General features: G+C 36.7%; 1 protein-coding gene across 1 annotated transcript; it reads right to left on the bottom strand.

Annotated features, from left to right (window-relative positions):
• Positions 1-262: 262 nt before the first annotated feature.
• On the bottom strand, positions 263-15262 carry LOC103267642 (carbonic anhydrase 2). Its single transcript, XM_021716132.1, has 5 exons — positions 15065-15262; positions 6764-6856; positions 5652-5714; positions 4217-4372; positions 263-1069 (listed from the first exon to the last, which is right to left on the bottom strand). The coding sequence occupies exons 1-5, from the start codon at positions 15143-15145 to the stop codon at positions 950-952; spliced, it is 513 nt and encodes a 170-aa protein (XP_021571807.1). The 5' UTR covers positions 15146-15262; the 3' UTR covers positions 263-949.
• Between the last annotated feature and the right edge of the window lie 1029 nt (positions 15263-16291).

Consider the following 16291-nt stretch of genomic DNA (forward strand, 5'->3'; position numbering starts at 1 on the left):
CTTGCAAAATTAATTCTCACAGAGTTGTCGTGAGGATCACACAAGTGCTCAGAATACACAAAAAACAGGACTTGGCAAATAGCAAAAAAAAAACACACAAAAAAACCCAGTTTTTTCTTTTATGAAGACGTCTTCAATTATGAGTCAGCCAATTATGAATGACTTACTATTAATAATAAATCAATCTGAATTATAAAAGTAGACATTTGTTCCTCCACTACTTTATTACCCACTGCCCAGCATGCAATAAAATAACCCAGAATAGAATTCTGAATTTTATTAGAGAATATATCTAAAATACAATATTTATTAAGTTATGATATATTATTTGAATGGAAATATACTCTGTATCACAACTATAACAATTTTTACAGATAATACTTCATTTACATCTCTGTAATTCAAAAGTCACTAAATTACAACATAATTCATATTTAAGATAACTTTGCTATAAATATATAAGAATTTTAAAAGCTTTTCTTTCACATAACATCTTGGAATTACGGACATTTATTTTATCTGACTTACATTACATAGAATGATGACTACCTGATTTGCCTTAAGTAGCTCAGTTTATCTTATGAAGTAAATTTGAATTCTACTTTCCTATGTTTTAAAAATAGTATTTTAGTGAACAATTGTGAGTGCTCGTCACTCTACAGGCTGTGAACAAAGTCAAAGTACTTTATTCCTATTTCTTACACTATATTCTCTGTTACAGAAAGACTACTACCTTAAGCAAAGCACCAACCAGCCACAGTAATTCTGTCAAGCATGACAATTGGTCTACTTCTTCACCTTTTATTAGTACACATGCCAGGTGAGAGATGGAGGGTCTAGAAAACCAGACACAAAGCAGCCGGGGTCCAAATCATCAAGGCAGATTTGTGCTTAGCTAAAGGGAAACACCCAAAGATTCATTATCTGGATACAGGGTTATGGGACCATTTTATTTGAAGGAGGCTCTGATTTGCCTGTTCTTCAGTGGCTGAGCTGGACGCCAGTTGTCTACCATGAGTTCTTCAGGTTCACCCTCCCCATTGAAGTTAAGTTTACGGAATTTCAACATCTAAAAGACAATAAAAAATTAAAGTCTCACAATAGAATTCATTAATGTGCTTGTGTTATTTCTTCAAATACATTCCCCGATATTCACAGTGCCATGTATCAATGCCTAAAATTCAATTTTATTCCTAATAAACATATAATCACATGTATATTACATACGTATGCTTTCATATAGCAAACTAATTTGTATAAGACATACAAAGATGCTGGTGTCATCTTTGCAGGAAATTTTCAGTGAGCTTCTAATTTCAAAATCATACATCAAAAGTCTATATGTTTGTACCACTAAGGTGAAAATAATAACAATCCTAGTTCCAAATTAAAGTTTTACTTTCTGCCCCAGGTAAGACAAACTACAGCATCTGTACAATTAGCTCCATTGGCCAGGACCTATAAGCTCCATGGGCTGATGAATGAGCTGTTTAAATATAAAGAAACTTCGGAATGAATTTTCCCAAGCTGGGATTTTAAACTCTTGTCACTGATGGATTTCTATTCCCTTGTAAATGTGTTTCTGTTTCCTGGCCCACACTGAGATGTGAACAGCCCTTAAGCAGTCTTCCATTTCTTCAAAGTTCTCAAAAAGTAAGAACTTCCTTCCCTCTGAGAAATACTTGATCTAATAAAAAAGGGTGGTTTGGATAGTAAAATGGCAGCCCACGAATCAACAGCCTTTAACCTGATCTTTCTTGTTTAGTAATAGTCCCTCATCAATCCCACAAAGTCAACTTCCATACACGTGTATTGTGAGTATACACAGCCAGTTGTTACTGTAATGCAAATAAACTTTCTAAGGACTTCTCAGGTTGATTCATTACAACAGAATCCCAGTAATCTGTTTATAAAGTACAATCAGATAAAACTTTTTGATCAAACCAGTATGATTGATTTATCCTCCCTATTCCACCAATTGAATTGCATTCTCACATTGGTCAACGTGACTCATTATTTTAGCATCACATAGACAAAGCCTGAGTATAGAAAATAAAGGTAGTTGAATTAGCAGATCCATTTATATTGCTTATCTAATATCCATCCCCCCCCATACTTTCTTGTTAACAGACATCTGTCTTCCCCCTTTAAGCCTCAGGAGGGTAAATCTGTAGGTCTTAACTAATTATGGTGATCACTGAGCAGGAAACACAATTCTGGTCAGTGAGATGGAAAGGTTTGCTAGAGGTCTTTAGGGAAAAGCTTCTCCGCTCCTAGGGAACCAATGGAAGAGGTGTTCATTTCTTCCTCAAGAGGTGGGTGTTATCTAAATGTGATTCTCAAAATGCTATTGCAACCTCCTTGATGATGAAATTGTCATTGGGCAAGGTGAAGTCAAGAGAATCACACAGAGAACCAGCAAGAGCTCTGGTTTCCTGAGCTGAGCACAACTCTACCTCCAGACTCCATGTCATAAGATATGAAAAACAGCCCTATTAGTATTTTGCCAATATATGCAATAAAGGGCAAATTCAGGGTACAGAGACTGAGTAGGTTCAATTGCCGTTACCTATATGGTATTTCTGCTTATGGGTGTGTGTGTACATAATAAATTCATTTGTCATAACAGCTCCAAATGTCAGACTCAAACTGGATTGTTCCCAGTGAAGGAAGAAAGAGATCTTTCATGTTTGAAATTATAATGCAAACACCACATCTACAAATAAGAAGAGTCATTATACTCCTTCCTTATGCCACTACTTCAAGACACTTGCTTGCTAACATATGTTTTGACTACAAGGTCAATTTTCAAGTCACATATCTATTAATCATATTTTTTGGCCCACTTTGATGCACTACAAGTAATTTTCCAGTTAGATATGAATTTCCTGTAGAGAAAGATGTGAAGTAGTTTGAGCACTCCTAGATTAATATTCTAAAGGAGAACACAGGACTAGAATCCTTGCTCCCAGACCTGATTCTGCCACAAGGAAGCTGAGTGGAAAGCACTTCAATTTGCCTGCACCTCAGCTTGTTTATCAACATAATTCTAGCCAGTGAAATGGGAAGGTTGACAACATGATCTCTATTGCATGTTGCATCTCTAAATGTCCAAATTCTTATAGGTTTAAATAACACTATCACTACACACATAGTTATCATTTTCAATACTGTTGGCTGCTGACTTTCTCCTTAATCAGGATTCAACCTCTTGTGAAATCTGTCCATTTTCTACATTCTAACAGTGCACTAAGAGATAGTTTAGAAAAAATTCTTTTGCCTCCACTTCTGTGAATACTCATCAGTGACTTAGAAGCTGCATTAATCACTTGAACATCACAAACTACATTGTTTTAGAAATGTGAGAATATCTGGCCTAAGCCTCTAAAGCAACCTGCAGTGAATTTTAATAGATCCTCATTCTCCAAGTAAGGATTCTCACCTGTGTCAGGATTTAGAAATGCTTTCTGACATAAATAAAACTGAAGAAAGCTCTTAAGGGTACCCGATCTCAAACCAGGCAAAGTGGAGACAAAAGAGAGGCCCAAACTTTGCCTGTATAATGACTTGTATACCTAATTCTGAATTGTACCCCACATCTTTAAATAAAATAAAGACCCGCCTGGGCAACTTGGCGAGACCTCATCTCTACAATAAATCAAAAAATTAGCCGGGCGTGGTAGCGCACGCCTGTAGTTCCAGCTACTTGGAAGGCTGAGGCAGAAGGATCGCCGGAGCCCAGCAGTTGAGGCTGCAGTGGCCGGGAGCGGCCACTGTACTCCAGTCTGAGAGACAGAGTGAGACTCCAACTCAAAATAAATAAAGAAAGAAATAAAGAAAATTTAAAAAAATAAAAGAAATCTCTTATGTGAGTGAGCGGTAGGCTGATACCTATATAAGCTTGAATATGACATCTCATTTTTCAGAGCCTCAGTTTCCTCATAAAAGCATTTATTAGGTGACAGACACCTTTCTCACTGTAACCTCACAACAACTATTCAATTTTACAGACCGAACAAACTGGTTATGGTTAATAGTAGCAAATATTTACTGATCAGGTGCTGTGTATTTGCTAAGCACTGTCATAGGCACTAGTTCCACAGCTAGAAGCAGCAGGGGGATTAAACTTCAAACCTGTCTGACTCCAAAAGCCAAGCTCATCTGCCTTGACTAAATGTTCCACCCCTTTAAACAGACTTCTCCTTAGAAAACTGACCTGCTCACTGCTGACGCTGATGGGTTCCTTGAGCACAATCCAAGTCACACATTCCAGAAGAGGAGGGGTGGTCAAGGAGCCCGGGTAGGTCCAGTAGTCCAAGCTTTCAGGAAGGAGGCCACGAGGATCAAAGCTAGTGAAGTCAGCGCTCTTACCCTGAAACAAGGCAAAGACACAGGTTAACACTGTATAATGTCAACAAAGTGGGAGTGAGGTAGGAACATACAAGACACAAATAAGTATATTTCCCTCTGATAGCCAGAAAAGTTTTTTTTTTTTTTTTTAAGAGAAGTTCTATCTTCAGTGACAAACAAAATGAAAAAAAATTAACAGTGGACATCTGACTTGGAATTATAGATTGGCAGGTGTAAGCAAGAAAAACTGATTATTATCTTCATGTCTATTTTTCATCTTATCCCTTAACATAACCCCTTAGACTTTCCATTAAGTCACAAACCGGTCACACCCAGTATTTAAAGTGAGACTGCTGCCACTGAAATGATGCAAGTTTAGGTTGCAATAACAGAATTAGAATATTTTTGATGAGGAGTTGATTTTCTTCCTATCTTATTTGATGACTAGTTCAGAACTAAAAAGCTGCATTCAGTTCTGGATGCTACACTTTGAGAGCAAACAGGAACAATTTACTGGAAAAGTGACAAAGCCACTGCAAAGAGAGAACTATGTCATATGAAAATAGTTAAAGAAAACTAAAGATAATTAGCTTGGGGTAGATGAAGAGCCAGAAAGAGTAGAGTTATGTGGAATAGAAATCAGATTTATTCTACATAATTCAAGGGGAGCAAGCCAGAAGTAAAGAGTGAGAATTTCAGAAGATAGATGTTACTTCAATTTGAGGATCAGCTTTATAAAGCCAAAGTTGCCACTGGTGATGAGTTCCACATCACTGCAAGTGACTGTCATGTTTAAGCAGATATTCAATGACCTCGATACAGCTATGCCTATGCCATAGAGAAGATTTAAAAACAGGGTGGATGAATTCAAAGAGGTCAAAGAATATAAATCTCCATGAAACAGGGCCTCGTTTCTCTTGTTCATTATTGTATCTCCCAGGTCAGCAAAGCAATTGGCATGTAGTAAGTACTCAACAAACACTAGCTGTATGAATAACTCATTTGATCAGATGATCTTTCAACCTCCTTGTAGTCATGAGAATCTCTGATTTTACATATAGATGTTCAAATAATGGGAAACAAGATCAAGTAAATAAAAGTCTTAGGATTATGGCAGCATTAGGCTCAGCTTTTGGAGAATAAAAACTTAATTAAATATATAAGCAATATTCTACCTTTAATAACTGCTCATCCAAATACCATGTCATCAAGACTGTTCAATTTGATCAAAATAAATTTCTGAAACCAATGAAATATTGAAAGTAGGTACCCTAATGAGGTGAAAGAAAATTTAATTTTACCTTTGTTTTAATAGAATCCAGCACATCAACGACTTTCTGAAGTCCTGGTTTAGCACTGCCAACCTGTAGAAAAACACGAGGGACATGATATTGTAAGCCAGTTGGTACTAGACCGGTTTTGATTTGGGTAGCTCTATCACAAAATTTCTCCAAACAGTGAACCTAAATCCATCAGTTTATACAAGTCATCCATCAGTATCAGTTTACATAAGTTACTCTTCAGTCTTAGTTTGATGACATTGACACCATAGACCCCTCCGCCAACTTTCACTGACTCTTCAAGCTGCCTCTGCTGCCCCAAGAGTCCTCCTGAAACCACCTTCTCAAATGTCCCCAGTGGCCTCCAACAGCCAAAATAAAGAATATTCTTCAAGTGCTGACCTTACTTTAATTTGCTTGCATGACTTTATACTACTGTCTTTACTTTGTTTTTTAAAGTTCCCTCCTCTTTTGGTTGTCCCTAAGCCCTCCAGACTTTCAAATTCCTGTATTCCTTTTTAGTCACTTACACATATTTTTCCCTGCCTTAAAGGCCTTGTATTCTGCAGTTTCTCAGCGTTACACCCTGAGCAGATTCCTTCTCTTCCTCTTCATGCTGTCCTTGGATGAGTTCACAGACATCTATGGCTTCCACCTCAAAATATGAATCAGGGCTCATAAATCTCCAGCCCAGACCTTTCTCCACTCTCCTTTGCAACTGTCTAGACAGCAGTGCAACCTGCTACATCCTACAGTTGCCTGAAGTTCCCTAGTACCAAGCTACTATCCTTCCCCGCTCTAGAACTTGATCTTACTTTAGCATTGTTTATCATGAAATAGTACTGTCTAGCTTCAGGTTAAATGAAAACAAAACAAAACAAATACTTAGCAGTCATCTGAAGTTTACTTCTTTGTGTTCTTCACATTCATATATCTAAATAATACCAAATCAATACTTCTCGAGTTGTCTTTTTATCCTCCAACTCTACTACTACCAGCACATATAAAGGGGAAATACTTCAGAGCCAAAAGCATTTCCTGGCCTCTTTTGTAGAATGTCCTGTTTGTTATGAATGTTCTGTCTGGTTGATCTTTCTTAAATACAGGAAGAAAGAATTAGGCCACCGACTAACCTTCAAAAAAACACCCAGAACAGCCAGTCCATCAGGATGCTGTGCAGCTTTTCCAAAATCCGCATATTTGGTGTTCCAGTGAACCAAGTGAAGCTAAAGCCGTAGGAGACAAGGTACAAGGGATGACTCACAATAAAAAATGACAGGTTTTATCCAGTGACCTAATTCTCATAACCAAAGGTTACTAAGTAAGGTAAAAATGTGAATAATTGGAAATAAAAATGTTCCTTTTATTTTAATTCTAATTCTAATCCACTTCAGTCCTTGGTACAATAGCAAGTGATCTTATTAACAACCACTGAGACAAAGAAAGAGAGAGGCACACATTTTCTTTTTAGATTTATCTTACAACAACGTTCTCCAATTTGAATGTGTTTACTTTTTGTGAATGGAATCCTTAGAGAGAGAAAGTTTTGTAGCCGTAAGTGTAATGTCACAACTAAACATTATAAAAGGCAACTGTGATGGTCCTTTGTAAAAGAAGTGGCGGGAGTTGAACTTGGTAGGAGTTGAACTTACAGAATGAAGCTTTCAAAATTAATGCTACATATCAATTCACAAACATTTTTTTCCCTGGAAAGGAAAAAAGCTTATCTTACCTCTGCAGCATATTTCTTTTTATCCACAGTGTGCTCAGAGCCTTGTCCATCAAGTGAACCCCAGTGAAAGTGAAACTGAATCAGTCTGTAAGTGCCTTCGAGGGGTCCTCCTTTGAGCACTAAAATTTAAAAATATATATGTATTATATCTGTATGTATATGCATACACACATATGCATACATATATGCACACATAAACACACACTCATACATATACACACTGCACATGAAACACACACACTACTGAATATCGTCATTTTTAAGCCTATTTTATAGTGCTCAATGTTTGCCTTTGGCCCCAGTTCACCCTGAAAACTTTAATACAGAGTCAGCCTTAGTCTACAGTGCCAAACAAAATCATTTCATCTGGTTTTATTCCTCACACGTGTTGGCTGAAAGATGGATGTTTTACTCATCTTTGTTTTCTGAGCACGGTGCTACCTCTCTTTTGGGTTTGTTTTGGAGTCATAGGCTCAGGTTCAGAGAAAGGAAATTTTAAGTGAAACTAATTAATCTGGAAATTCTTTAGGAAGGCCCATGCAGTAACTAGCCAGTGTCTGGCCTCCTGCACACACTTGCAAATGTGGGCTCATTTCTACCATGGTCCAGTCCCTGCCCTACAGCCTGCTTTGCTAACCTCTGATACCAACTCTTACATACAAAAATTTACTAAATAATTAGAAGTTCGCTGATATCAACGTTATAAAATCCAATTGTCCTTACATAGGCTTCCCAAAGTCTTTAAAGTTTGGATTGTTACTGCTACTAATTAGCTTTGTTTGTCCCCTTAAACATTTTTATATAAGCTCTTTGATTTTAATCTCTTCATTTGTAAAATGGATGCATTAAATTATTTATTACTCCACTAATAATTTATGAATCATCTTCTATATGTGAGGTAAAGTGCTCTATTTTCTTCAGGAACTTAAAATTACAACTTTAATAACTTTCCCATGATTCTACTATTTTCATATTAATGTCACTTAATTTAGTACAATAAGTACTAGATACCACATTCTTAAACTAAAAATCGATCTGTAGATAATTAATGAGTTTTGTCTTGAGAGAAGATTAAAATAGTTCGAAACCGCTGTTTCTTCCACCTTTCCCAAAAATGTTTTACCTAATTTATATGTATTAAAGGGACTTAACCAATATGTTTTCAAGTTTTAAAAAGTAGTTTAGTTCTACAGTTTAATTTTTCTGGTACTGGGATTAAAACATCTGTTGCCATAAATGTAGTTTTTTTATAAACTGCAAAGCTTATTAACTTTGCTTTTTAATTTCTCAAAATAATAAGCCCCAAATTACTTTAGCTTTGCAGAGCAAAGGGACAAGTTCTCTATGATAAGGCTTGTTCCCTTAACTTCACCTAAATATGCTTACATGGTAGCAACACCCATTCATCAATTCAAAATTAAAGATAAGACTGCCTGGAAGATATTTAAGCAGTAAGTTCTTTCTATGGCTCCTGATACAACCTCTGGCTGCCAGATCTGCCTTACAATAGGCCAGAACTAAAAAAAAAAAAAAAAAAAAGAAGAAGACAAAAACAGAATTAACAAATTATAAATGATGTTATAGATCTGTTAAGAAACATGAATTTGATTGTATTCTGATAAAATGTCATCCCTTAAGCACAAAAACAATTTACTATAAAGATCAACTTTTATCTGAATTCTACAAGGATAAAATTAGTCTTAGCCCTCAATACTCGGCTTTTCTTTAAAATAAAAATGTTTCTATTTTTTCATAGTAATATGCCCTTAAAATAAAATACAAGTTTATAAAATAAGTTGATCCTAAAAAATATTTATTTATAATAACCCTTTAAAGCTGGTTACCAACTGGATGATTATAAAAAGCAAATACTTTATAACATCAATTCTACCAAGTGGTAAAATGAATGAAACAAAACCATATTAAGCATCTAAGATAACTCATTTTCTAAGTGTATCTCCTTCTCCCCTTGAAGAGTCACAAAGGATTTTACATTTTAAGGAGGATAAAGTTTATTGTTATCTCTTATTCTTATTCTCTCTTTTGCAAACCTTGTAAGTCCATCTTATTTACGTGTTTCAGAGAACATTTGGAATTAGGTGAGAATGTGTATGAACATTTATTAAACAAGGCTTGCTGACACTGAAAAATAAAAAAAGAAAGAAAGTGCTTTGGGTTCAATGATTAATCACCTTCAGTGCTCATCTATTATCACCAGATACCTGTTTTAGTACCTGTTAAAATAAAACTCGTTCCTATGAAGATTAGAAACACATTGTAATTAGGAAAAGTTATTAAATCCTTAAAGTTTAATTGCTACAGAAGCAACATCTCTGGCCTTCTTTAGCTGATTATTTTTCAGCTAATTCTTAGCATGGAGTTTTGTTGAAGTTTCTCGAAATCATTATTATAATAATAAATGGCCATGAGCTCTAATAAAGGTAGCATACATCTTTTTATTTACAAAACAGAAAAGATGTTTTGGTTTAAGAGGAGTCTATGCTATATTCTGGATCTATTTATTTACTTACTTATTTTAATTAACGTATGCCATTCTCTAACTTGTTCCAGTTTAAAATAAAACCTGTTTTCTACTCCAAAAATATTTTTTAAAAATAGCAGAAACTGCTGACTGCATATTTTTCCTCTGTAAAATCCAGCCATGGTAGTGGTATTCTCGAGTCAATGATTCAATGTACCAAAGAAACATGTCCCATAAGGGATAAAGATACTCTAATTTTTTTTCAAGACTTCTAAAATTTAACTTAAATTCGAATCTCAACAACAAGAGATCCGGCCAATTTTAATGTTTATGATCTGTCATCAGTTGCACATACTGTATATCTCACACAAGATAAGCACCAAGTATAACATTATAGAAAATCTGTCTTCCTATACATATTACTTGGGGATATTTGTAATTATTTTTCTTTTTTTTACAAAAAATAAGAGACCTAGTACTGTTGACATAAACCAGACTACTTATACAAATTAAGAATTAAAAATTTAACATTTTTTATTTTTTTTCCTAATTTCTTACTATCACTACTTAACTGAGATGCATTGGAATAACAAGTTAAAGACCTTAGTGAATGTGGATAATCTCTCTCAAATTCAAAATACAAATAAACTATTCCCATAACCTGTAGTTTAAAACTAAAATGTAAGTGATTTCCTACTAATGAAGCAAACAAATAATTTGACAGAAAACATAGCATTTCCAGGAGCTGAACCATCTTTTCTATAAATAATCTTAAAATGTTTTAATCGTGTAAGACTGTTTTGCTTGTTGGCAGTAGCCAATAATCCTAGGGCTGCACGTCAATGTAGACAAATCTGAAAAAAAAAATGTCCATATTTCATCTCTTTTAAAGCAGTAAGATGTTTTGCCGTTACTTTCACTAGAGTAGACACAGTCAACATTCAAGAGAACAGACGTTGTAGTTTAAGCTACATGGCAGTTATACAGGAGTGAAAAAAAGCAGCTCTTTTGGCGTGAACATAATTAACCAGTGTTTAGATGCTTTGGTCAGTTTTCTAGATATTTAGGGTTCTGCTGACACCATTAACCATGTGCATGACAAGCCCTTTCACTGGCCGTTATTATGCTTTCTTTTAATTTAATGACTCTCATAGAAGGAAAATTTTAGAGCTTCAAAAGTAAGTCCCTGAAAGTCAAGCAAAACCCATATAGAAGACGCCATCACATTATATAAACAATGATCTGCTCAAAATGAACACAGGTAAACTCACTTTGCTTCTTTCTGTTTTCTTAAAATGAATGATTAAAAAAATTTCACTTTCTAAAAATAGAAATTATATGAGAGCTGTGTGTGCGTTTGCCCAATGATCCTGATATTGGCTTTCGATATTTGCCCCAAACATTACAATAAAACAGAAAAGTTTTAAACTCATTAATAAAAGTTAATAAGTTAGCAGAAGTTAATAATTTGACTACTATTCTTTTCTCTCTGTTAAAGCTGTTAATAAAACATCTCAAGCAGAGTTATTTTTTAATAATTTTTTAAAATATAAAAGGATTAGCAATTTTTCATTAATTTAAGGTGATTTTAAGGTGGTTCATTTTTAAAGGAATTTGGAAGATTGATGAGAACTTTAACTCAAGCCTCTAGTTAAAGCCTATTAACTCCACATTTTAAAAAAATTCTTTCAAGCTTAAGCATAACAATAAATTAAACCAGTTCAGTTCTGGATACTCAAGTATTTAAGATTAGGTATAAGAACATTCAAGACATATCAGAAAACCTGAATTTATGAGAAGTTCTAGAATGCTGAAATCTCACTGAGGGGGACATAAAAAGATAAATAAGAGGTATAGGATATCTAAAAATGTTAACACCATCAAAATAACTCCTAATAAAAGGGGCTGTTAAACTCTTTATTTAAAAAAAAATGAAGAGTCCAAAATGAATAAATTATTTTTAGACTTAAGCAAACAGAAAATATATCAGTTTTTTAAAAACATGATATAATCAAACTAAATGTTAACTATGGTTATCATCCGAAGATCTTTATTCAAATTCTATTTTTAAGTGATTACCACTTCGTATCTCCAGCAAACTAGGAAAGAGACAACTTAGCCAGTTATTTAAACTCTTTAGTTTTCTGTCTCTTCATGTTTTTTTAAAGTGGGTTTGACTAGAGTATCTCTACTCTGTTCTAGCTTTAAGAGTCTCGGATTCTTTTTTTTTTAAGTCTAAGGTGTTTTTCCACACGGTATCATTTTTAAAAATTTATTCTGCAAATGTGTTTTCCCTTAATACTGACATTTTAATATATTCTGCATTCATGTTTAACCAATGCAATGCAAAATTACAAAGGAATCTTTCATATGCAAACAAGGTCAAGTCTTTCTACTATTCATCCCTGACCCTTGTTTTTACTATACCTTCTCGCCTTTCTAGAGCACACTCTGTGCTTTCTTAAGTCCCCTGGTGTTTCCTATTTCCTTTTGCCTGGAGTCTCTGACATCAAAATCCTTCAAGCCTCCAATAAGCCTTATTTACCCCGGAAAGCCTTTCCTGACTTACGCAGTTAGACTCCTAAGCCTCCTTCAGATTTCCACAGTTCCTTGGAATACTTCCTTTTTGCATTTATCAAGTGACTGTCAGTGTCTACTATTTCTATGTCATTCTACTTTAGCTACCCCCAGCAAGAGCTCTGGGGACAAGGGAGAGGAACCAGGCCTCTGTCCTGTCTTCATGATGCTTGGCTTATCATGCATTTAACTAGTGTTAGTAATGGCTTGTGTGTGTGCATGTGTGTAAGAGTTAGGTGGATGATATATATGTCTCCAGCCACATGGTTATGAGAGCAGAACAGGATCAGACAGACCTGGATTTGACCCTATAAATCCAGTCTTTTTAAACCCCTGGTTTTGATCAGTTTCACAACCTAAACACTGCCAATTTTTTCTAAGTAATGTGTGCATTACTTACTAGAAGAAATAGTTGGAAATTAATTAACTAGAAGAAATAGTTGGAAATTAATCAATTACTGCTCTTGTAGAAATGCAATAAAGCTTAACATATTCATGGTAAAGTACATAACTACATAATGACTTCATATATAAAATTAGTACATATTTAGTATGATCAATAAGATGTTCTGGAATATAAAAAAATAAAATGTAAAGTACCATCAAGGAACAGGAACTAATCTGAAAACTAATTAAATAAGAAGTTAATCAGAAATCTTATCACAGACGCAATAGCTACAGGAATTGCCTAATGGAGACAGTCAAATGGTACACAGTTGTGACAACAACAGAATCCTTTACTGAGGAATTGCTATGTACCAGGCACTGTGCTAAATGCTTTAGATATACTGTCTCATTTAATCCTTCCGCAGATAGTATTGTTACTCTAATTTTACAGTTAAAGAAAATGAAAGCTTGGAGAAGTTAAGTTACTGTTATTCCCAGAGTAACTGAGTTAGTTGTCAGAAGAGCTGGAATTCAAATCCAGATCGGTCTGACCCCCGTCTACGCTCATAGCCACCAGACTGTATACTCAAAGTCACTTACCAGTAATATATTACAAGAACAATTTATTTCACAATAAATTTTTAAAGGAATATAGAGAATGACTTCAACTGCTTCCATTTATTAGACATTTGTCTTTGTTGTTTCAAAAGAGACTTTAAGCATTCAATTTCTATGTAGCATCTAGTGAGGTATATAATTTGGTGGACATCACATCCATTGAAAGCAATGATATCATTGTGGCTCTTTTAAAAAAGTTGGCAACAATAGACTAAAATAGCTCATTTCTTTTGACTTTTAGGTGAATAAACATGAAATTTTACGTATAATACCTTGAGACCTTTGTCCCTGCCATATTAAAAATATATAGTATTCTTTATGTGAGAAAAAGATTTTTTTAAAATTGAGCTTTTTTGAGTGTTGTTTCTTTGGAGTGGGAGGAATGCTCAGGAAGGCAATGTAACAGAGTTACTGAAAGGTATCTTCAATGTACATTCTCTATTTGATTTTATTGAATCATGATACTATAATGGAATGTGTGTGTGTGTGTGTGAGAGAGAGAGAGAGAGAGAGAGAGAGAGAGAGAGTATGTGTGTGTGTGTGTGCTGGGGAGGGGTGCACACAGGCAGGCACAGGTAGGTTGAAAACATTTCTCAGATGATCTCCACATCATCTGCCATCAAATTGTTGTCCCAAATCACGGTTTCAGAAGGCCAACTGTCCAAAAATTTTAAAAAGTGGGGAGGAAGGAAGAATTTTTTTCAAAACAGAACTGAATATATTGTATAGCTACTGGAAAATAATAGTCAACTAGGCTACATTGATTATAATTACATATAATATATTGGTATGACAGGTCATGACTCCAGAACTTTGACAGCGCTATTGAATGTTTCCACTATCTCTTCTCATTTTTCTCCAGCACTCCCCACCCTCCCACACCACCACCAAATAGAATGTGTTTGCAGCACCATTTCACTCAATGACCTTCAGAGGCAAGCACTCAGGAAAATAGGGCACTGGCAATTAAACCAACCAGTGAGCAAAGAAGGCAGCTACTCTGTCTGAATGGGATTGTTCTTCTGTTCAAATAAGAAAAAAAGCAGCATTCAGTGGGCAGCCTGTAAACAACTCTGCTACAAATAAATAAGGGTAATTGGTTTTGTCAGGAACGGGCCAGGTATGTCCACCAATCCTAAAGCATCTTCGTTTGTGGAATAAGCTTTTGGGTAGATACCAAAATATGCTGCCACCTTGATCACACTAGCCCAATACCAAGAACTATTCATAAATACAATATTTTCCACAAATTTCAGTATTTTAAATTGTCACATTTTCATCACTCTGCTCATTATGTTGAAGATAATGCTCACTAAGACACATCTTTCAACGATAGGCATCAACTCTGGAAGAAGGAATCCTGAAAGTTCACTTTGTGCAAATCTCATCTTGGCCGATCTTCATTCCAAGGACATTGCCTTTTGTGACTTTTCAGGGAGAAACAGCCCCAGGACACTTCAAAGTAATTAGCCTACTTCTCAGAGTCTGGGACCTAATGAAGATGATCAGAGTGGCATCCTAGAGTACTGAGACACACTGTACTATTAAAGGGTTTCCTTCCTCTGCTCCTGACTTTTTCCACTAAGCAGGCAAAACAGCTACTGGCTAAAAGGCACAAGTTATTTTTTAAACACTGACCTGCTTTGTCCTGGGAGTCATCAAACTCCACGTTGAAAGAGTGACCATTGTTGATGATCCTCCGGGAAGTCGCTTGATCATAGGAAACCGACAGCGGCTTCAGGGAAGGGTCGTGCTTAGCTGCATTGGTGTCGATGTCTACAGGGGACTGGCGCTCTCCCTTGGCAACGGGGAAGTTCTTGTGCCAGTGTTCAGGTCCTGGGGGCAAGAAGACACATGTGACTCTCTCAATGTGGGGAAGGGTACACCCAGACCCCTATAAAAAGGCAATGATTCTGGAGCCGAGCCACTTAGCAGAGTAACTTCTGGAAAAACAATCTGTGCCTCAGTTTCCACATTCGTAACATGGAATAATTGCAATATTCACCTTATAGATGTTGTTGCCAGAATTAGAATTGATCTATGTAACGCTCTTAGAACAGTGAGTGTCACACACATAGCTATTTTTATGGTCGTTTCACTGAAATTCAGCAAGTGAATTTGGGCAGACACTAACGTCAGGGTTTGTGGTTGGGTTTTGGGATACATACGCTCACTTGAGACATCGGAATTCCTCTCTCGCGCCCTCGCACTGGATGGAAGGACAGTCACGGCTCAGGCCCGGGTACCCCTCCTTTAGCAGCCAGGACCCCACTACCTGGGAAGTCCCACACCCTCCAAAGATAAGCAAAATGTGCCAGAAGCATCTTTCTTTGACTCCGCTGACTCCGGAGAACCCATATCTGTAGCCCTCATAAAGCCCAATTCCCGGTGACCGACCCCCTAACATTAGAAGTGAGAGATGGAGGGAAAACTCAGAAATCAGCGCCATGGATTCACATCAGCCCTAGAAAATGTCCCAGGACAGTGCGTGCTGAGCGCCTCGGCCACAGGTGGTGCTGAAGCTGGCGGGGTGTGGGGATAGTGGAGCCCCTTAAGTTCTCTGCCATCAAACAATCAGAATTCCCCGTTCCCACCCTTCCCCAACTCCCCCTGGGTCGGGTTGGGAGGATCCCCCGCTCAGGACTCGGGAGGAACTGTCCCAGGGTCCCGCGGCCGGGGCTGCGCGCCCCTTCCCCCGACCCTGCGCGCCCCCGGCAGACGCGGGGATTCCTCGACTGCGGTCACGGAGCGGAGACTGCGAGGGCGTCCCCGACAGTGGCCTCAGAGCAAGGGCGACGGGGGCGTCCCGGGCGCGGGGAAGAGGGGGAGAACCGTCCCGGGCGCTAGGGGTGGAGGACGTCCCGG

The sequence above is a fragment of the Carlito syrichta genome, unplaced genomic scaffold, assembly GCF_000164805.1.
Source record: "Carlito syrichta isolate Samal-C Ts95f unplaced genomic scaffold, Tarsius_syrichta-2.0.1 Scaffold308192, whole genome shotgun sequence".
Classification (NCBI taxonomy): domain Eukaryota; kingdom Metazoa; phylum Chordata; class Mammalia; order Primates; family Tarsiidae; genus Carlito; species Carlito syrichta.

What these genes read in the sequence shown, in the direction of transcription:
- LOC103267642 (XM_021716132.1), bottom strand. Translation starts at nt 15,145, where the DNA reads ATGATCAAGCGACTTCCCGGAGGATCATCAACAATGGTCACTCTTTCA. An exon ending in TGGATTCTATTAAAACAAAG is followed by an intron (nt 4,373 to 5,651) that starts GTAAAATTAAAT and finishes GCCTTGTTTCAG; the next exon opens with GGTAAGAGCGCTGACTTCAC. An exon ending in TCAGCGTCAGCAGTGAGCAG is followed by an intron (nt 1,070 to 4,216) that starts GTCAGTTTTCTA and finishes ATTGTCTTTTAG; the next exon opens with ATGTTGAAATTCCGTAAACT.